The sequence below is a fragment of the Microchirus variegatus genome (assembly GCF_963457635.1).
Source record: "Microchirus variegatus genome assembly, chromosome: 2".
Taxonomy (NCBI): domain Eukaryota; kingdom Metazoa; phylum Chordata; class Actinopteri; order Pleuronectiformes; family Soleidae; genus Microchirus; species Microchirus variegatus.
The window spans coordinates 24,069,678-24,092,656 of record NC_139803.1 but is presented as its reverse complement, the minus strand read 5'-3'; the positions used below and the strand labels follow the sequence as shown (position 1 = coordinate 24,092,656).

Genomic DNA, 22,979 nt, shown 5'->3' with positions numbered 1-22,979 from the left:
TTTTTATTATTTTGTTGCAAAGAAGACAAAAAAAAATGTTGTTTCATAAATCTGCATTATTGCTTCACAAATTCATGAAAATGTCACAATAATTCATGAATATGCCCCCAAACAATTGTGCATCGTTAAGACACTTTAACTGCTCCTGAACCTCACAGATTCCTTCCTTGTGACCACATCTCACCTTTGTGAGTAATCCTGCTAACAGACAGACAGACAAAGCCACAAACAGGCAGTGGACATGAAATAAACCCAAAACAACAACGCGTCAGTGGACATATCCATCAACACTTTGACGACTCCCATCTTGTCTGTGACGCCATCGGTGCATTTACTGGGGATTATTTTAAGATGCAGATCTGGGGGACTAGGTATAATTTCAAAATAAAGTGCAGTGTCCATGTTCATGATGGTGCAGCATGTCACCCAGCATGTCATAAATAACAATGTCTCCCACAGCAGTCTTTTCCTGAATGCAGGTTGGGACTGACAGGAGAAATAAAATTATTATTTCTATTTTTACATTAAATGCATACAATGCAACTGTGGGTCAAAGTTCTAAATTTATTATGAAAGTATAAGCTGGTAAAGTGCATCGGCATTTTAGGAGGACAAGACACACGGGTATTACCATACCCAAGTTACTGTATAGAGGTCTGGAATAACTCCTACAAAAACATACTAGAGCTTTTATAAATACTACAAAAAAAAGCAAAACAGATAGTTAACAATGTGTGATACAGAAGACACACCAACTTCCTGTTTGCACCTTAAAGCTTAGGCTAAGAGAAATAATATACAAAGCATGAAACAATCTATTTCCAAACAACTACTATAAATTGAGAGATCTAAATTTCATAAAAGCGCTCATGTTTATACAATGGTCACACACCCTCCCTCCTACCATCATCCATCAGAAGTATTAGTTTGAGGATATTAACCATATAAGCGTTGTTCATGTTTATATGGTAATGAATATATATTTTTTTATTATTATTTAATTTTAAAAGGATAATTGCATAGGGTTGTATGTAGCAACAATGTTCATCTATATTAGTAATGCTTTTGACTAGGTTTTGTTTATTTATTTCATTTGAATAACTATTTATATATGTTTTGATTTTTCATCATCATTGTATCTTTTGTAAAAATCTACCTTTACAAAATTGTTACAGAAAGGACAGTCTTAGTTGTGACAGTTTCTAATCCTCAACACATTGGTCCAAGAATTGTCTATCTTTACTTTCTTTTACTTGCATAGTTAAATCATCACTTCCTTTATAGGACTTTTTCCACTTCCAGGCATTCAGTGTGGACAGCAAAGTAAGAATTTCATTGTACAGAGAAACACATTACTGTTCATATGACAATAAACACATGGAATCTTTGAATCTTAAAACATATAAACTCAATTTCATTAAATAACAGTGAGAAAAAAGGGTACTTACTGAACTGCCCATAGGGGAACATGGTCATACTCTGTCCCTCACACACCAACAATGACACAGGTGACATCAATTAAGCTCCTGATTGTCTGCAGAGGAAACAGAAGTGTTAAATACAGCAACAGCAGCTTGTTTTAGGAACAAAACTCACCTTAAAATATCATTAAAAATAAAAAAGACAATAAAACAACACAAAAATAATATGAGATGTTTTCATTTACTGACTTGAAAGCCCCTGGGTAAAAAAAAAAGAATCTAACAGCAGTGAAACACAACACCTGATAATGTGCCAGAACATTCCTTTTCTCTGACACAAGCAATTTAACTCTGTTTTTTTAAAGTCAATTTATTCGCATTCATACACTGGAAAAGCTCCAGATACTGTCATTACCGCAACACACCGCTTCAAACTTGATCCATCCCACAGCGTGGGAATCTGTTCTAACCATGTGATTTCAAATAGCCATGTGTTGTTTGAAGTTCATTCCACTGGAAACTACCACCCAAAAAAAAAAAAAAAAAGTTCTGCATTTGTCCTGAGTCCAATTCTACTCACCTGGCACTGACAAATCAGTGACTGGGAAACAACTGACCATGTGCTTGACACAAACTAAATAAACTTGAGCAGAACATACTAAAATTTAAAAAAGGGTAATGAATAACTTTTATCTACAGTTAGAAGAAGAAAGAGTCCTACCTGTGGTTTCAGGAAACACCTGCAGCAAATGGACTTTCTGGATCACAACTTCCTGGTCAGGTGGGCGTTAACATTCACGCCAGCCAATTAAAACACTCCTTTATTCAAATCAGAGTCCTGCATGAAAAATCCACAGGTGCTTTTCAAATCCCTGTTTCTACAAGAAATAATCCACAGTTAGTTAGTTTTTGGTGCAACAGAAACATCATTAACCCACAACTCTGCAGCTGTCTGTAAGACTGAGCATCAGTTAAATTCTCCTTTGATTTGAAATTATATATAATATATTTGTAGCTTTTTCCAATATATTTTACACGTATGAGTGTGAGAGTTTCAGAACTCATAGGTTTGTGATGTAACGTCTGACCCACATTCACTCTGCTTTAATATTTCTGTTCCTCTTTTGTGTGAACTTGAGATGTTTCTCTTCACAGCAGGACGCTGAATAACACAGTATACTGTACTATAGTACACTGTGCGCTTAGAGTAAGCACAGCCGATAAATAATCCTATTAGATGTGGAGAGAAATCCTCTGTAGCCTGGGAGACTGGGAAATATATGAATTATACAGTTAATATGAAGTCTGAAGCAACAGATGTCTGTCTTTTGAGAAATCATGCACTCATTTATAGTATTTATATTTCAAAAATGCATAAGTCTGCGCCTTTGATGTCATAGTAAAAACATCTTTGGAGAAGGTCCAGTGTGTAAAACGACTACTCACGAACTAAGTACTACACAGCTGCACTTGACCCACAATCCAAGCATGTTTTAGACCTTGAAAACACTCTTTTAAGGATTTCAAGCACCCACATTAACCCTCTTTATTAAAAAAAAATACATAGTTTTGCAAGTGAAGTCTAGGAAGTAGGACAGATTTGCCACCAGGGGGCAACTATGTGCTACTTGCAAAAGGTTTTCAGTTTGAATGGAAGTCGATGTTAAAATGACACTAGTTCTCGTTTTGCTTTATACCATCAGTAAACATGGTATACTTCCTGAGGAGGTAATGGTCTCAAAACGCTAGTTCCAGGTCTTTTCCAAAATAAATTTGATGTCCATTTAGTAAGTTTTGTTCTCATTTAGAGAAAAATGGATGATAAAATACAGCAAATATGAGTAGGGGTGTGCGGTTGACACCTTGGTCCTCAGGATGAATTACCATCAAATTTGTAATCTCCATAGTTAAACTAGAAAAGCACTCGGAGAGCGCAGACCTCCGCCAAGGCAGCTCAGTCCCCCACAATATAGAGATAAAAATAGTGATAGCGTTCACGGCCAAAATTTAATCACTTGTTCCTGGTCCCATTGTGGACATTTCCTGAAAATGTCATCCAAATCCGTGTGCAACTTTTCTGTTGCTAACAGTCAGACAGACAAACTCCGGCGAAAACATATACCTCCTTGGCGGAGGTCAAAAGGGCATTTGTGGATTTGTCTAAAGCTTTGGTTTGTAGCCCCTGCTGTATATCGCTTGTTAGCTAATATTAGCTTTTGTTCTTCATTTGCATTGCAAGTACCAGCTGCAAAAAGCAAAATGCACACTCTGGCTGGTTTGTCCTTGAGGGCTCCTGTAGAAATGTGGCATTTCAAGATGGTGGCCTTCATATAGCAAGGTCCTTGCCTAAAGTGCATTAAGAAAGGTTTATTGTTCACATTCACATAGTAATCTCTGCTGCTAACAAAATGATTCAACAAATGTCAGTGTTTAAAACCACACGGTGAGTTTTGTGCCGTCTTTGGTTGAGCGAGCAGGTTCACCCATTTGAAACCTTCTCCATAAGAGAGTATCAGAGCGTTTCAGAGGCAAACCAAAACAAACGAAAACACAATCAAACTTTGGTGGAACATATCAACAAACACGATCACAACCTGTGTGGTCACCTTTGACCATCACACTAAACGAGAGACCCCAAACAAACCAACAGAAGAAAGATGACAAAGAACCTTCTCAATCCTCAGTGTAACCCCAAGTTCATAAACACCAGCAGTCAACCAAGCCAAACGCAGCTTCTTTGACTTACAAGCAGCTGTATTTTCCACTGTTCCACTGCTATTGAAGTGGAATCACCTCTTCTTCCCAGTTGGAGCAGCTTTTTCATAGCTGAGGGGTTTTCTACAAGAACGATTGGTGAGGTTTTGTGTACATTCACACTAGACTGGTCGCATTATCTTTGCTTCACAAGTTTTTTGTCAGGGTGTGTAACAAAGAAAGTGGCTTATTATCACCCAGTTGTCTGCACATGTACAATTCACTAAATACAATCGCTTACAAGTCGACTGAATTCAACTCGGCACTGAGGCATTATTGGGAAATGAAATGCTGTTTGGTTTTGATATTTTGGCAGTTATTTTGATGAGCCATTAATAAGAGTTCCATCCAAAAATTGACGATAAACAGCGATAATTTATGATTCTAAAAATTAGGTGTTCATCCAGTATGAGAACTTTGCTCTCATGGAATGTTTTTCATGGCCTGTTTTACTTACTTACAGCAGAACCTGACCTCCCTCAAGTTTTAGTTTAATTATTGGCAGAAATTGAATTTACTACCATGCCACTATCTTGCATGGCAGGTCAATCATCTTTTTTGGTATGTGAAGGCCACCATAGTTCCCTGAGGCACTTGGGAAAGGGAGGGTTGAGCAGTTGAGCTCCATTCCTTTGTTACAGTCTGCAGTCTCACCACTAGATGTCAGAAGTTCCTAAATAATTACTTTTTAATGTTTTTAGTGTGCATTAGTATTGTTGTAGTTTTGGATCATGTTAAGTTGAAAAGTATATCTGTTTTGACAAAGGAAAATAGCAATTGTATAGGTGACCTTTAGTTTTTAATGTCCTCTTTTATATTATAAACGTTAAAGATTATAAACATAATTTTCCTTGGTGTGGTCTTTAGTCTTCATGTAGTATGCTAGATTGTAAGTAGACATTGATTGCTAAACTTGCTAATCCCTAAGCAAGTACCTGTATGAATGTCAACTTGGTGTAAAAATATTAAAAGCCTAATTTCTTTCTCCAATTCTCAACTTGGCAGTTACATTAAAATTATTTATTTAAAGTGTTTTCAAAAAAATTCAATACAATTACCTCCCCTGCTGTGATACTGACACCTGGTGGCACTAATGGTGGACTGGGTGTTCATAAATAGTCATGGTTACAAACTGATCCGGCAGAGGGAAACATTAAAGGGTATTAAAGCTCCTTTGTGAACAGAGAGCAAGTTCACTCAACTGAAACCAAGCGTTGCTTACCAACTCACCAGAAGCATGACGCTGATACAACATGGCACCTCGGTGGTGCAGCTCTCTGCTACTTTCTCAGCCTCACCAAGTAATTGGCGACCCAACACCCCACCTGACATGGGTGATTCCGCAGCTCAGTCCTGCATGGGATTTTTGGACATTTACTGAAAAGCATGTGACAATTCAAACCAGTAATTCCTGTGACTGTGTTTGGTTGGGTTAGGTCTCGGTCCTGTCTGTCTGTCTGTGAAGGATTATTATTGTGGTATAATGAATTCCAATTGTGTAACATTTCGGAGGGTTTATTGGCAGAAACTGAACCCATACGTTTGCACCCCGTTACATTTGGTTTCCATAGCCTGAGAATAAAACGTGTGTATTTTGGGCAAGGGACTTGCTTTATGGAGGCTGCCATTTTGCACTGCCATGTTTCTTACAGCAGCCTGAACACATCCTTTCTGGAATGCAAAAGCCCCACTTGGAAAGAGAGACAGTCTTACCATGACCTAAAAGGTGTGTATTTAGGTCTCCCTCTCCTATGTGTATCAGGAGCTACAGTGGTCCATTTGTTTTTATGAATGCATGCATGCTATGGCTGGTTTGCCCTTCTGGACGCTGTAGAAAAATGGTGTCCACAAGATGGCAGTGTCCACAAAGCAAGGCCCTTGTCTAAATTATACACTGTATAAAAGGCTTTTGCTAAGGCAACAAGAACCAAACTTTTATTTATTTTGAAGCCCTTATACACTTAAATACACATACTTATGGGTAGCATCTCCAAAGGTAAATTGGTGAAGCAATGTCTAACCTTTTCTAAAAAAATAAATGACAAATACACTCACATGAAACTAATCTGCAGTACACATCATTTCAATTAATAAGCATTACAGTTAAGACTAAGAAAAATACACAACATGTCCTTTAAAGGCATGACTCAGCATTGTACTCACATGCACAATCATAGTACTGTTTCCAGAGATGCCACCCAGTCTTTGGTTTGTAGTTGCTTGGTCCAGACGTTGATATAGGCTGCCACCTAGTTGTCAGTTGTGTTCATTACCTTCTAAACATTTAATAATAGAAACAAGATAATACAAATTAGTCATCGAGTCAGAACATACGTAAGACATGGGTGAAATGATGAGAACGAATGTAAACAAAATATCATATCAAAAACATTATTTATTTATGCTATAAAATTGTGAGGAAAATACAAATATGAGACTGCCTTGCATTTCATCAAGGTTGTGTACAGTGAAGCTGTTTAATAGTAACAGCAAAAGCTTACAGACTGAGAGCTCTGGCTAAAATCCTGTCTGATTATATTGCTTTATGTTGTGATTTCAAGTGTGACAGCTAACATGAAGACCAGCCAGCTAGCTTTACATATTTCTGATAGGTATTAGTGTTAAAAAGTATTACATACGATAGATGGTGGCATGATTTTTGCAAATAATGTTGTAACTGTTAATCAGTTAATCTGATAGTAGTATACAAGCATATTAATCACCAACTATTTTTCACTTGCTCCTCTGAGTAAACGGAATATCTTTATGGATCAAAAAAAATTACACTTGAGGTTTCACCATTTTAAGATATTTTATGGACCAAACTAATGGAGAAAATAATCTACAGAATAATCTATAATGTAAAAAAAATTGCAGCCATATATTCCACATATCAAACCTCTAATAGTTTTTTAACAGCCAGGTAGGGATAGGTCTACCAGGTAGGACAAAGTAGTTCCACCACCAGGGCTTTTCTGCTCTTTCCTCACGGATCTGGCTCATATCAGCCATCAAGGTGTAGCGCTCGTACTGGTTGTAAGGGTCAAAGCGGCCATGGCTGTCCATGGTCGGGATGGTTCTGTCCTCCTGCATGTCAGCCTCTGGTGCAGCTTTATTCAGCACAAAGTCTACTCGGCCCATTGTGTGCATGCCAGGAGGCAGGCGGACTTTCTTCATGGCTTTGGTGTAGCCCGGGGCTGAGGCGGTAAGGATGTGGGTGCCAGGGTTGAGGAGGCGCCAGTATTCTCCATTTTCAACTGGGCAGGGAGGAAGAGTTTTTTAGGCAAAATTATGGTTTTCAAAGATCTTTCCGTTTGAAGGACAGTCTAATGTTGCATTTATATAACTTGGAATGAATGAAATGTGTTTAAATGGAGTTCTTTAATTTAAAAAGCAAAGTTTTTGAAGTAGCAGTTAGCCACTAGGGGGTGACTCTACATCTTACATGGTTCATAAAATCAGTAAAACATTTTTTGTTAAGTTAATGGTCTCAATCACTAGTTTCAGGTCTCCAATAACACATGAGGTCAGTTTTAAAAAATATTGTTATTATGTATTTAGAGGAAAATAGATGATACAGTTCAGCACATGAGAGTGCACACCAGTCTGATTGACAGCTGGTATTGTCCAATAGGTGCCTGGTTGCAGGCTTTGAGAATTCAAAGTGGGAACAACCAGAAATCTATGTCCATTTTTACATATGGTCCATGTTCAAGACAGCTGTATATATGTACAATTTGTCATGAGAGTTAAAAAACACAGGACATTCACAAATTTGAAAAATGATCATTCACAATGATAACAGCTAACCCATGTTTGCAATTACAATCATTAATGCAACATTAATGAGACAGTATAGTATATGCTTCTAATATTGCTGTATCACTTCTGACCTGTTTTTTAAGTCATTGTCTTGCATGTTTGACTATATGTAGGCATGACAATTCTTTTTTTATGTTGGCAAAAACAACTTGGGCAAAGACAAATAAAAATGGAAGCAAAACTAACGTCAGTGGCAAATATGACACATTTCATCAGTGGAGAATGATCCTCACCTGTGGTGATATCATGCCGTATTCCTTTGACTGATATCCGTGCGTCTTTTATTCCATTTCCTTGTTCATCTTTTATGATGCCTTTGATACCATGATGGGTCTGAGGAACACCACCACAACACAAGTCATTTTCAAAATACATTTTTAGCACATATTTAGAAAAAAACAAAACCAAACAATGTGAACCAAACACAATAGATTTAGGACTTGTTCTTACATGCTCCATGAATGTGAGCAAAGCCTCTTGGTTTTCATGCCAGGCGATAAAGAGGTCCTCTTCAGGAGGGAATTTATCGCAACCCACCTCCACAGTCACCTCAAAACAGTTGGTGTGAAGATAGTTGAAGTCTTGCATACCTGACCAAAAAAACAAAAAGCAAAAGGTGACCCGTTTCTACAAAAAGAGGTTCGACTTCTAACTTTACTGATCCAACAGCGACCTCTAGTGGCTTCATGGAAAGTTTCAGCTACTCACCACCTGCAAAGCTGGACCACTCTGCTCCATTGACGATTCCTTTCTGACTTATAGTATTAGACGATCCGCACCTGACGTTCTCATAAGACATTGTTTCGTGGGAGTTTGCATAGGCTTTGGCCAGAAACTTGAAAACCTGTTCAAAAAATGAAAACCGATCGATAAGTCAATAATTCCCTGTTCTAGAGGTGACGTTTTTCAAGCAACACGTTCACCTGATCGTCGGGTGTTTTGGACAGCATGTTGTGTTCCAGCGGGTGTTTTGACAGATCGTAGGGGTACGACACCACCAGGTCTCCGCCATGCAAGCTCGCAGACAGCACAAACGGGATCGAGCGGATCCACTTCATGACGGCGTACGTCTCTGGTGCAACCTGGATCGCGGCATTAAGGCTCGAGTTAAAGCAAGAAATCAAACAAATTAACGGGATTTACTGTATTACAATTTTTGAAAAAGACATCCTTAAAAATGTCACCTATAATGCTATGAAAGGATTCACACTGTACCTTACCAAACCAGTAATAGTCTGGGATTGGGATATGGTCAGTGCGGAAGGCTCTTAGTATGCGTCGGTTGTAAACAATGGAAGTCAAATCCGGAAAGTTTCTGTTCAGGTCAACGTTCTGAGCGTTGTTTCGCCCGATGCTCCAAGTATCATATCGATGACCCTAAAGAATTCACAGATGTTCGAACGAAAATAAAAACAAATCTAAAAAAATTATCCATTACATACATTGCATAAATGGAAATGGAAATGAAGGCTACAACAATTAGACTAAAAGAAACAAACTATTTTCATGATTGATTATTCAATTTTAGAGGGTTCTTTCTGATTTCTCAGCTTCTTAAAGGTTTTCTGAGAACATCTAACTTTGAGGTTTGGGAATCATCAACATTTTACAGACCAAACAAATACTTGACAGATTAATTGATTATGAAAATACTCATTAGTTGCAGCTCTCAATTTGAATGACTACAATTTAAAAGCCACATTATTCAAATCGAACTCATTTCTCATCCATTACAGATCAGAAGTGATGGTTCGCAGTCATAACTACAAGCGTCTTGCATCTAACTTTCATGTGAATAACATGTAGTATCTGCATAGTCAGATTCCAGCAAGCGCTGGCTAATCCGTTTTTAGAAACAAACTACAATAAACTATGGGAAATGCTGGCCTAAGTAAAGCGAGGCCCTTGCCACCAGTACATATAAAAGGCTTATTCTAAGGCCATGAAAACCAAAAATGTTTTTATATTCAAGTGATTTTACATTTGTACAAACATAATGATGGGTAGGGTATTCAATTTCAGGCAATAACACGCTGGTCCTTTAACAGCAATATTGCAACTCCATCTGCACAAGGTAAATGTGATGCTGAAAGTTCCACAACTCTGTGTTGCATTTTTTTTCAAACTTAAAACAGATGCGTGTACCTGTTGGGCATTGGTGTCCTCGTTATCGTCATAATTATTGTCCTGGACTCCATTAACAGCCACCTCGTATCCGTCGGGGTTCATGGAGGGCAGAATGTGGATGCGTGTGGTGTTGATGAGGGTTTGGACGCGCTCGTTTCCCAGCAGATACTCGGAGCACAGGTACTGAGCCAAGTAGATGAGCAGCTGGCGGCCCAGGACTTCATTTCCGTGCATGTTGCCAATGTACTTCATCTCTGGCTCGACTGTAGAGGGTCATATTTTTACAGTAGCAGTTCTTTGAATTCACAAGGATGAAAAAGGATGAGAAGTGTTTACAGAGAGGCTGATGAGTTAAACTTACGCAGCTCATGTTGGCCAGGGTTGTCGGAGAACTCAATGACTAGCAGCTCCCTGCCCTCTATGCTGCGTCCAATGCTGTAGGTTCTGGCAATGCTCGAGCACTGCTCCTCAGTTTTCTTCAGGACACTGATCATCTGGGCATTGGAGTGGTAGGTGAACTGTATCGAGCTCCCAGGCTCCTCTGGAGGAACAATCTCCATTTCCATGCTGTCGATGGCCGCGGCATCCTGCTCTGCTGTAAATTAAAACTTAACTTATTATTTTTCCAGCTCTAACGACGGACCACATTTTAGATCTCTTAAATAAAACTGCTGTCTCCATTCTTGTGGCGTTGCCAGGGTATAAATAGGACGTCCGTAGACTCTGGTATGCACAGCAGAAACCAAATGGAATGTGTGGAAAGTCAATGTAACACCAAATGCCTGATAAGCTGCTTGTTAAACCCGCTGATGTCTGCTCTGCTCGTGTTCATATTCACACTTATTCTGACGCCAGAAAAAGACCAATCTAATAAAAGCAGCTCGAAAACCCAGATGGAGCAGGGTGGCGTTTGAAGTTCTGTCACATTGTCGTGACCCAAAAGACATCAGATATCAGTTTACAGTATGATTTGTACTGTCAAGCCACAGCTTTATTGTCTTCAACTTTAACAAGGTTAAGTTGAATTAAAGATGCATATAATTGCCTCATAAAGTCGATGGTAGATGTGTTAACAAGCAGAGGTAACCATTAGCAGCCATATTGTAAAGCTCTTTAGGTTCTTAATTTCATAAACACCCACCAGTCGCCACTGCTCCAGACATAAGTGCAATGAAAGTAAACCGTAATAGTGAAGCTGTGGGGCTGCAAGACAAAAAAAATCCTAAAAATGTACCATAAAGAGGTCCTTTACAATGCTAAGACATGTGTATTAGGGGCAGCTTCGTGATCCTGTGATCCTGTTCCCAAATATAACAGGAAACACCAGCTGCTGTGCAGTATTATGTTATATCAAAACAGGAAAAGACCATGGATTTAAAATCAATATGAATATGGGACTAATAGCTTGAGTCAGACTTGCTGCCAAACATCTGAACCACACTGGAGAGAAAAAATCAGCATGGTAATAAAAGGTGAGACACATTGTTAAAGTTCAACAGGTTAACAATGGACAGAATGGTTAATTTCATTGTCTGACTTTTAAGACATAAACACCATTCTTCACATAAGCTCTAAAATGACACGACGAAATGTGTAAATCAATTCCTTTTGCCAGTGCAGACATTCCTGTTGCTCCGGAGCTCTCATATGGCTCGCACATGATTTCCTTTCTGAGCAGCAGCAGCAGAACATCATTTTTTCTGGTCTAGTTTTGAAATCTGTTTTCACTTTTTTGGCAGTTTCTTTTGAGAAAATATTGCCAGACACAGTTTACTTTGAATGGCACATTAGGGTGCTGTTTACAACACTTGATTCCTAATAAAAAACAATTGAACATAGCCTCTGAGTGAGGATTTATGAAGGGAACTGAAGTGATCCAGTGGGATTTTATCCTTGAGGTGAACCACACTAGCATGAGCACAAACCAGATGTCTGCAGACAATGTGCCCAAGATAGAAGCTCTAGAGAAACGAAAAGAATTACTCTGGTGATTCTTTTTCAGATAAAAACAAGGAGGGGATATAGCTTAAAACATAAAATTACAACATTAAGAAGAATAGACTTATAAACCAAGGGGTTATAATACACATTTAAAGTTCTATAGTGCAATTTTTGCAGATAGGGGGTCACTCAATCAAAATAATAACAAAAGACCTAATTGAATGACATCAGGAAACTGTACAAAAATAAAACCTTAATGTCATAATTTTTTTGATATTTTAACCACAGAAATGTTACATAACATTATAAGTCTAGTGTGTAAGAAATGGTGACATCTAAACTGCAGTGGCTTTCACAAACCAGAAAGAATGTTGTTCTTCTTCACTTGCATACTAAGCATCAGCTTCTTCGACTGCTAACACACACTCTGATCTTGTCTGTTGATGATGGCAGTGCAAGATGGTAACCTCCATAAAGTATACATAAAAAAACATGTTCTAGGGCCTATGAAAACCAAACACTAGACATTTAAAGCAATTATACAAACATTCTTTAATTCACAATAATAATGCTCACCTTTAAGCCCTTCCAGCGGGTCATAACATCCTTCTTCGTCGCCGACAAAGAAGCGATCACAGTCCAGGAAGTAGGGCCAAGCCATCTGTATCCCGTCAAAAGCATGGCTGCACTGTTTACGCACCGCCTCGCAGGTGCTGCGGCAGGGCCTCAGCACCTTAGCCTGCACACAGCGCGGGGCCAGCACCGAGCAGCCCAGCATGCGGATCTCGGGGTTGCACTCTCCACCGAGCAGGGACTCGACCACGCTCATGAGGAGGTACTCGGCCCCCGCCTCGGACTCCTCGCGGCTCTTGTGTCCGAGGATGTTGGGGAACATGGTCTGAGTGTAGGACATGTCATCGCAGTAGGACAACTGGATATCTGAGCATTTGGCTGAGGTTAAAAAGAAAAAGAAAATACAATGCAGATTGATTCGAGATTTATCATGAAAAGTCACCAACTATATTAATTGTAAAGCTGTAGTGCGTAACTTTTAGATATAAACAAATGTCTGTTAGATTCAAACCATTGTCACAGCACCACACGACTCTGTGTCTGTGTAAACGGGTGGAATATGGTCCTAGAGTTGTTCTTTCAGAGAGCTCTGCAGGCTCACCTGACAAGTGGTGAAAAAGTGCACCCACAACAAGTTTCCTCCTAATCCTCACAGTCCTGACTGCCCGGTCTGCTTCCATGTCTGTGTCAGAGAACGGCAGTAGAAGAAGGGCCATCTTCCTCCCAGCAGCATCACAGAAGCCTCAGTTCTTGTCTGCGTTTCCTCCAGCAGCTTGTTTAAAAGCTTTAGATAAGCTTTAGCATAACTAGTGAGAAACTCTGTGAACCTGCAGGTGGGGGGATGACACTAACAGTTCTATGTGCAACTTTATTTACCAAGTTGTCTTGTTCCTGATGTTATTATTCTGCCAATGTTTGGTCATTGTGAACAGAAATGTAACATCCTTCATCCAAAAAAAACAGTCAATCAATACTATCAGACCTGACCCACGAAACATTTTAGCGTAGACTGAATATTTTGAGCAGTAGAACTCACTTTTGAAACTCTTTGTGTTTTCACTCATACTCCAAACTGTTTGCAGCCGTCTAGCTTTGTTGCTGTCCGTCCTGAAATAAAACAGCTACTTCCTGTGTGGAGGTGGAAAAGGTCACCAGGCAACACACGATCTACACAGCACTACACTTGGAAATAAAGATAGAGTAATATGGATCTGATAGGCCTGATCAGCAGCATAATGAGTACATATCAATTTGTTTGGATTAAAAAATTACACACTACAGCTTTATCAGTCTTCATTTAGGGATCTCCATCTATCTCTAACACACGCCCGAGCCTCACTTTACCGTCTTCAATCATCTGGTCCCAAACATTTCTATTATCTATGGAAATTAGAATTTTAATATTTCATTATACCATCGCTCATCTAAAAATACACATGATGGTTTCAATGCTTTGGGGCCAGATTCTATTAAGACTACACCCAGTAATACTTGTGATCTCATCCCTTTTCTTGTTACAAACATTGACTCAAGCCAAAGCGACAGGGATTTTAACTGTATACGCACTTGACCCTGTTAGTAAGTGTGGGACGACTACACTGCTTGATGTTTCTCCAGTGTCAAGTCACAAATGCTGTTGTTTTAGGCACAAATATTCAAAGCAAAGAGACAAATTAGGATTATTAACAGTTCAGTTGCAATAACGTCAGGGCAACAGTTCCAGTATGACTCAGCTCTTTGTGCAATCACAGAGGGACTTACGTTTTTCTTCCAGTATTGGTTTGCACAGTCCTGCAAAACACATCATGTCATTAGCTGACACTGGCAGACACTAGATGGCAGAGTGGTTACAATAAATGCTTCACAGTGGCCTGTAAACTATATACTGATCAACATCTGGTGCAGCTTTTTGAAATGACTATTTATCTAAAAAAAATAAAATTAAGTCACGAGATGCTCCCCATTTGTATTATATAAATACACATTAACAATAAAATTAGAAAGTATCAATATCTGACAAGCACATCGTCTACACATAGTCATAGAAAAATAGTAGCTTAAAGTTTCTAAAGGATGCAAACAAAAATCCAATGAATCTAGAAAAGTCCCTGAGCCTCTACATGGAAATATGATGCAGTTGTATGCAGTTTTACAGCAGGTCCGGAAGGACGCATGTAAGAGTCAAGTAGATCATAAGAGACAAAACTTTACCTCGGACACTTGGGTCACACCGCGGAGGATCGCAGGAAACAAGGACCAACAATTGCAGCAGGACGAGCGGCAGCATGATGCAGATTTTCCGACGCTCAGTGTAATATTCCAGCTGTTTCGATGTGGCACAGCACACACACTCAGCCAATGGGTGTGTGAGTGTGTGTGTGTGTGTGAGAGAGTGAGTGTGTGTCTGCAGAAATTTCCAGTCTCAACTTCCCTCAGTCAGAGCCACGTTACTACAAACATTACGGTCAGCTATCAGGTTACAGGGCAAACGACTGTGTAGTGAAGTACAGATACGCGTTTTAATGTATATTGGTGCAAATGTGGCTCAAATTCGAAATTAAACAGACAGAAAAACATATTTTTGTTGTTTTTACTTACATTTTGACGTCTAGTTTGGGATTGTTATCTTAAAGGAAGGCTTCAAACTTCCAAAGATATCAAAACTACGTTAATTAAAGTACGCAAGTTCACAGATTCAACAGTTCCGCCTTCTTGGTATGACTCCGCCTCCTTCAACAGTCACATGACGCTAATTGGCCAATAAGCGGACAGGCAGCCATTTTAGAGCACCTGTTGGTCAAGTAAGTTATTAGTGTGTGGGCCCTTTTTAACAGGTCACAGTAAGAAAAATAAATAATCAAATTAGTGGCTATTAGTGGTAACTAACCTGGGCGAACAAAGTAGTTTGTTTCTCAGTTCTGTGGCAGACATAGATGAGTAAATAAAAGAACTCTGTGACTGCAAAATATAACAACGCTCTATTAACAACATGGAGACTACATCTGCTACATAATTTCCCAGAATGCCTTGCCAAACTAACTACTCACAATCCAGTTAGTTAGTTAGTTGTTTTTTTTCCCCAGAAAGGTTATTGGAAAAAGAGCAAGGTTTAAAATCAGTCATATTTGATCATTATTGAGATGAATATCAGATAATTACTTCTGCCAGGGGTAATGCGTTCGGGTGTGTGATTTCTGCCTGTTAGAAAAAAAAAACAGGTTTTTGATTACATTTTCTGATAATGTAGATTATGGCACATCCTTTTTTTATCTGTAGTTAACCTTGCAAAATAGGAAAGTGTATTAACACAGTGAAATGAGCAGCCTTGCGCTTTATAAGCTATTTAAAGATTCAAATAGAAAGAAATATACAATCTTAACCAAGTGCGGCTTAAAGTAAATATTAAGGAACTGAGGCCTAAATAAATAATTAGGTAGCTTTCTTTGTGTTGTAATGTCTCAGAGAAAGAAGATTATTTTACATGTTTTGGTTGTTGCTGTGTTAAACAACTTTTTTGATAACAATACATGACAAAAACTCAATTTGTGAAACAGTCCAAGCTAATATATTTTATTTCAGAGTCTACTTTTTCTGCAGCCTCATATTTTCCTCGTTCTTCGTTTCCTCATTAATGGTTCGTATTTCCTTCAAGCTGAGCCGATCTAAATTAGCATTAGTGAAACATGATTATCCATCATGAAATCAAGCAGGCACATGACCCCTGGGTTCAAGACTTAGATGCTGCAGAGAGGAGCTCCATCCTGCGTGGTTGTAATTGTTTAGTGTGGAAAATGTATTTTGCACACTTGAGTTACAGACGACGTCCTGAAGTGTCCTTCAGCTAAATGAAGAAAATGAAATTAATCCTGAAGATGTTTATTTATTATGCATGTTATTGCATGGCCAGAAATGTAATAGACATGAAACCTTCAGCTTGGGTTGGTGGTATTTTGTTAAAGCAGCATCTAAACTTGAGTGTGAAACTCACCATAAAACATAAAGTTTAACACTGACACTCTTTTAAATAAAAGCTGGTGACATTTTGAGCTTAGGCAGCTGTGAAATACCTTATCTGCTATGCATAAATGTTACTATTCACTGGTTTTAATTACCAGTTTCTCCTTTATCAGTTTCTGGTGATTGGGGCTAATTAGAGACACATATTAATAAAGCCATGGCCTAGAATAAGAACAACCAGGAACTGCTTTCGTGCTTGATTGATTTCAGGTGTGTTGGTGGCTGAATTGGCCACAAAAAAAAGGAAATTCCTTTACTTCACACCGCAAATAATTACTGTCGTCTGTTTCCATGCATCAAATTAAACCAGAGTCATTACTGCGTCAGAATAAATTTGAATCCCTAATCTTCAAAAAATGATCTTTAACCCGTCTATTTAATTACACTTGGCAATAACTCTGCTGCAGCAGAGACTTTTGTAATTTTAAAATCTTCTACTTTATAATTAGGGCCATAAGCTATTTGTATGCAAATGAACAGGTGAGCTGGGTTTTATATATTACAGAATAATGAATTCTATTTCTGTATATGTGATTAGCTACAGTTCAGTTATTTGTTTAAATAAAGGTATGTTTGGTGTTCATTTTTAATCACACATTTTTTTTAAAATAATTTTTATAACCGACAGCTTTTATTGCACATATTCCACTAACAGCTAATCAAACTGTCAAAGAACAGCGAGTGCTTCACAGGAGGGAAAATACATGTGCATAAAATACATCCAAAGAAACTGAATTTTGTTGACTCATGAAGCAGCTGTTCTGATCTAAGTGTCGAACAGCTGAAAAAAGTCCCATAAAATCTGGCACAAACACAAAAGGGTGTGTTTTAAAGCACTTTGACAGCATTCCTATATTATGCTACGTCACGCTGCTCCCTCTTCATCTAGACACTGAAACATTGCTCCTATACAGTGCAAAATATAGAATAGCAACATGTAAATATCCATAGAAACGTTTGTACAAAGCACAGTTGTACAAATGCAGTTCAGTGAAAAGTGGGCTATCTCTAGTACATTCAGTTACACTTAGACACACGCACTTTAAAGAAGGACTGATGATATTCTGTTTTTCTCACCGTCAACAAAATACATTAAAAAAGACCAAAACAAGCTGCAATTTCCTCTCGATGCAAACAGAGATAAATCAAACTTTGACATTAATGATATTGCTACAGTTTATTGTTTTTAAGGGAGTCAAATAGGTTAATTAGACTGTTATCTTATAGAGTAAAATGATATTGAATATCATTTATATAATATCATCTATCATATTTCATGTCAGATTGTACCATTAAATTGCTGACATGTAACTTTTGGATTAAAATGAACTGTGTTTATAGCCAAAGTCTACTAAGACAATTGAATTAAAGTTTCAAGACTCAGATTTTATAAAGATTAAGTGTAAAAGTAAGTGGCTATTGTTGCAATGGGTGACATGTTTGTTCATAATCGTGAACATGTAGAGGCTGTAGTTTTACAGTCAACGCTGCACCAACTGTATTTTTGCTATGAATATAAATATGGCAGACCATTATTATTCTGTAACTTAAAGTGCGCAGCTGTTTCAGTTCAGGACTACATTATTTATCTATCGTGACTTGGAGCTGCAGAGCCTCAGGCAGGCTACAGAAAAGGATTTGGAGAGAGTCAGAGTATAGGTGAGTGACCTTTTTTTAACAGTATGGGATGACACCACACTTGACATAGTCTGATAAATGATTGGCAGGAGCTCTAACAAATGCTATCCCACCTACAGGTCTACACCCACCACCAAAACAAAAAGCTGCACCAGATTGGATCAATACCTTGACTGGTGGACTGTCTTCTGCTGGATTTCAAACCAGACCAACATGGTGCCTCGTCTGGAAACTGGTGAACTGTGTTTCTGAACAGATTTTCGATGATAAATAAGCTATTTGTTTAATTTGGAAAAACTATTTTAGGTTGAACATCCATCTCTGATTTGCATTAAGTAGCCTCGTTTGAACTTCGTGAAGAGAATACGCCGTGTGGCTGTTTACATAGACAATGAATGGGAACTGTGGAAATTTAACTTAACACTTCAGCTTCAATCATTTGTTGACAATAATAAAAATAGATTATCACCAGTTCTACTCTTTAATATCATGGAGTACGTGTTATTTGCCTTTGGCTCCTGTAACTCTAATAGCTCTGAAAGATTGAGACAAAGTGCATCAATATTCAGTGACTGGCATGACACTGCAGAGCAGTCTAACGCGGTCAATACAGAACATGGCGATAATGTGCAGCAGTAATACATCCATTCACTGAAGGTACAGTATCCAGAGGCAGGAACAACATAGTCTCTCCTTGCTTTCACATGTCCACTCCACTGCCTGTCAGCTACCATCACTGTTTTTTCTTTGTTTTGTGCCAAAAGAAAGGTCACCTCACATAGATTTTCCAAAAGCATAACAAAGTGGTTGGTATACAGTACAAAAGGCCACTTTGTTGACATCCCTCAAAGTGAAGAAATCTCCAGCAGCGTGGTCCTTCAGTTCCACCTGAACTCGGGTTTGATCAATTGGATTTGTCTCAGTGTGCGGCGGTGTGGAGTTTTTTTGTTGTGTGTTGCTGATGAATTAGAGATCCCTTGTTTATAAATTCTTTCTTAGGGCAACATCTCTACATCATCCCTGTCGCTCCCTATCTATCTTTCCCTCACCCATCTCCTTTTTTTTCCCATTGTTTCTTCTTATTGCTCATCCTCCCCCTCATTACTGTCTTTTCATTCTCGTCCACCCACTATCTTCCTTATTTTTTGCTCTGTCTTCTCCCTGCCCCTCAACCCACAATCTGTCCCTTCCATCTAGTCTCTTTCCCTTCCATCTAATATCCTGTCTACTCCGTCTCTCGCCTAATTCTTTGCCTCTGTCCACCTTCTTCCCAGAGGCACCCTTTCTTTTCGGCCAGTGTGTGTGCATCTGTCATGTGCGCATCTTAGCCATTAGCTGATCCTCTGGAGACAGTAGTCGTTCTCTGTGTCTAAAGAGCTATTATGGCCAGATGAAGGGTATAGGTCGCGGCGAAGCAGCCTGTTGACAACTGTAACCAGGACTTTTTTGTACTGCTGACGTAGGAGGGAGTAGGCGAATGGGTCAGACGCAGCCTTGCTGTATGTCAGGCACTTACTGATGATTCCCCAGTGGCGGTTGATGTCCACAAACGGTAGAAGCTCAGCCAACCTGAAAGGACATGAACACAAACGTTGCTCAACAAAGGACAAAGACAAAGACTTGATATAACATTTCTGCATTATTTGACTGTTCTCTTCTAATTCACAACCCAGTAATTTATGTACCACCCCTTAAATTATGCCATTTAATTAAATTAAATTATTGAAAAGGCTGACAAGAGAAGCAAGTTTAGGGTGTGTGTGTGTTCAAATGCTGATTTAAAAACACGAAGCACTTCAGGACTTATTATAATCAGATGTTGTAGTTGCTGCAACAGTAACTGCTGCCTGGTCAAGTGCTTCCTCTATTCTTTTTCAATGTTAATGTATGCTCCAACTCCCCACCGTTAACTCTATATGGGCACACTGCACATTCAGTACATCAAACAGTAGTGGAGCATCTGCAGCGAAAGCACAAATGGCCGACAACTGTGAGCCTTCAAAGCATTTCCTCTTTTCTCCGGGAGCCTCTGTTTTGTTGTCTCAACTGTATCTGCTTCCACTCTGTGTTGTAGGTGTATTTCAGTGGACACAACACAACACTGCAGACTAATGAGCTGCCTCTTGGTTCAATAAGTATGTGGGAGCTAGTGTGAGTAATGTGGAGTCCAGTGCACAGAGTGTTGGGATTGGAGGTGCATTCAGTGAGCCTTGTAAATAGTATTACTTTTAGAAACACAAATACAGTCCAAGAGGCAACCAGTCATGACTTCATCCCTAACAATCTGAACTCTCATTTTGAAGCCTCAAGATTTGCATGTGTCAATCACACTGGCGTCCACTGATATGTCTATTTTGCTCTAAGAGGGAACATAGTTCACAAAAGTGATATCATCTTCTATTGAAGAAAGCCTGACACTAGTGACTGAAACCATTAGCTCGGGAAAATGTTCCATGACATTATAAATAAAGTGAGAAGTTGCACCTCAGTTGAGGTCTTGCAACCAGCAGAGTTGCCCCCTGATGGTCATTCAGTATATTCTTACTTCCCGATTGACTTCACATACATTTTGTATATTCAGTCTAAGATACAGGCCATAAACCAAACACCTGTTGTTGATGCATTTAAGTAACCTACTTCTGCCATCGACTAAACAACCACTTGCAGCTGCTGCCACCTTGTGGTAATAGATGCACAACTAATTAGGCAGTCATTACATATACACTTAATCTGTTTGTTAATTCAATCATCTATAAAACATTGTTCAGTGTTTTTAATATTATTAATATTGTCATGAATATTATTACTTTCTTACAAAGACATGTTTGGCTTTTTCATTTTGATGGAGGGGAGGGGGGGTTCCAATGGGAATAGGGAGATTAGGGTGGTATTGGCCTAAGAATCAATTTTTCAGGCTTCAAATTATTGTTATTCAACCTGTTTTTAAAAAATCCACAAATGGTTGAACTCTAAATCAGAGTTTAAGGTAAAAAGATCAGTGATCAGCCTCTGTAATGCTGTGTTTGGTGAGGACAAACTCCAGGTGTTGGTTTGTACAGTCCCCAACAACAAAGCTAATGAGTGTGGAGGCAGATATGAGGTTATTTGCTCATTATACTCAGACAACACATGCTTTAACTTCATTACTCACTAGATAATTGCTTCAGTGGTGTCGAGGTCATTCATTTTTGATGGCCTGTGCAGAAGTTTTGCAGTAAATTAAATGTAATGAAGGGCTACATCACTTAGACTTACCTTGTAATTACATAAGGAGCAAAGCAGATGATGAATGAGCCGATGAAGATGCTGATCTTCTTCGTGGCTCTTTGCTTTCTCCTCTTTTGCTCAGCTAAACATCTCTGTTTGACGCTGAAAAACAGTGCACATTCAGACATATTTTATAAACTACTGTGTGGGGAATTATAATGGTTAGGATGCATAGATGGATAATATACCTTGGGTGAATGTCGACCAGCAGGAATAAAGTCTGCATGGTGATGATGTCAATCCTCTTGCAGTGAAACCTGGCCACTTTCAGCACCTTCAGGTAGGTGAAACACAAGATGAGCAGGGAGAGCATGAAACTCGTGGCGTGGAAAACGACAGTGAAGACTGTGAACTTAATCCTGTCGCTGCCCTCGTCGCTTGGCTGCAAGGTGCAGGACGCGTAGACGTGGCTGTAGTCAACCCAGGAGAAGAGCAGCGCTGCAAGGGAGAAGGTGAAGGAGTGGAGCCAGGAGTAGCACACCATGATCAGTGCGTCCTTGTAGCGCATTTTAGTGGAGTAACTGAGCGGGAAGACCACCGCTATCCACCGGTCTATGCTGAGGGCAGCCATGCTCAACATGGTGTTGGCGGTCAGAAAAGTCTCCAGAAAGCTCACCGTGTGGCAAATGCAATCCCCAAAAGGCTGCTGCTCCCGGATAACCCCCAGCAGAGTGGCCGGCATGTTCAGCACAGTGATGAGGATGTTGCAGAAGGACAAGTTCATGGTGAAAACACCGGGCACCTGTCGGCGAATCTCGGTGCTGTGGACGAAACATAGCAGCACCAACAAGTTTGACAGAAGCGACACGACCGCGACCACGACGATGAACAAAGCGCAAAAGATCTCAGCAAAGTCCATGTCTCACTCCAGAGAGCGCGCTGTCGGCTCCCGCGCGCCTGTTGTTGTTGTTGTTGTGGACAGTGAATACTTCAAACTAGCCATGGTCACGCGTGGCACATCTCCACAGCAGCGGCTCCGCAAATTCATTTCAATTAAATAATACAAAATGAAAAAAAACCGAAAAAAAACGCGCGCAGTTGATCTTCTCCAACTTCCACGAGAGCTGTCCAGCGTGCTGAAGCGGCCGCCGCCACTCAAACCTGCCGATTATTCCACATCAACACGCGCCAAGTGCTGAAGGAAAGCTGTGCCAAGTCTGAGCGGGGCGTGTGTGTGGCAACCAACTCATCACGCACATTACAGGAGGATCTGGTTAGAAAACAGCAAGCCCACTGGAGTGAATGGTCATCTAAACATATCGGTAATCACATGAAGAAATGGTAATCACACCCAGAGACACGCTCACAAAACGTCCCTCTTTCACACTGGACTTTCCTTGTTTGGTTCTCCTGTGCGCAACACATCAATCACCCAGAATAAGTTATTCACGTGCGAGTTTCTCGTGTCGCCCACTCTGA

At 39.5% G+C, this 22,979-nt stretch overlaps 2 protein-coding genes across 3 annotated transcripts; both read right to left on the bottom strand.

Moving 5' to 3' along the window:
• Positions 1–6,599: 6,599 nt before the first annotated feature.
• On the bottom strand, positions 6,600–14,953 carry LOC310944996 (carboxypeptidase Z-like). Of its 2 annotated transcripts, XM_083910876.1 has the most exons (11): positions 14,850–14,953; positions 14,400–14,429; positions 12,642–13,016; positions 10,486–10,719; positions 10,143–10,387; positions 9,213–9,374; positions 8,921–9,079; positions 8,706–8,841; positions 8,448–8,587; positions 8,231–8,330; positions 6,600–7,432 (listed from the first exon to the last, which is right to left on the bottom strand). In XM_083910876.1, the coding sequence occupies exons 1-11, from the start codon at positions 14,923–14,925 to the stop codon at positions 7,077–7,079; spliced, it is 2,013 nt and encodes a 670-aa protein (XP_083767002.1). In that variant the 5' UTR covers positions 14,926–14,953; the 3' UTR covers positions 6,600–7,076. The 2 variants fall into 2 exon arrangements, with proteins under 2 accessions (XP_083767002.1, XP_083767001.1); XM_083910875.1 differs by having other exon boundaries at positions 8,231–8,587.
• A 4,671-nt stretch (positions 14,954–19,624) lies between these two features.
• Positions 19,625–22,419, bottom strand: gpr78b (G protein-coupled receptor 78b; the record flags this gene model as incomplete). Its single annotated transcript, XM_083910103.1, has 3 exons — positions 19,625–19,862; positions 21,549–21,662; positions 21,749–22,419. The coding sequence occupies 3 exons, from the start codon at positions 22,417–22,419 to the stop codon at positions 19,625–19,627; spliced, it is 1,023 nt and encodes a 340-aa protein (XP_083766229.1).
• Positions 22,420–22,979: the final 560 nt, after the last annotated feature.

What these genes read in the sequence shown, in the direction of transcription:
- LOC310944996 (XM_083910875.1), bottom strand. Translation starts at nt 14,925, where the DNA reads ATGCTGCCGCTCGTCCTGCTGCAATTGTTGGTCCTTGTTTCCTGCGAT. An exon ending in ACTATTACTGGTTTGGTAAG is followed by an intron (nt 9,080 to 9,212) that starts GTACAGTGTGAA and finishes GCCGCGATCCAG; the next exon opens with GTTGCACCAGAGACGTACGC. An exon ending in GTGGTCCAGCTTTGCAGGTG is followed by an intron (nt 8,588 to 8,705) that starts GTGAGTAGCTGA and finishes TTTTTTGGTCAG; the next exon opens with GTATGCAAGACTTCAACTAT.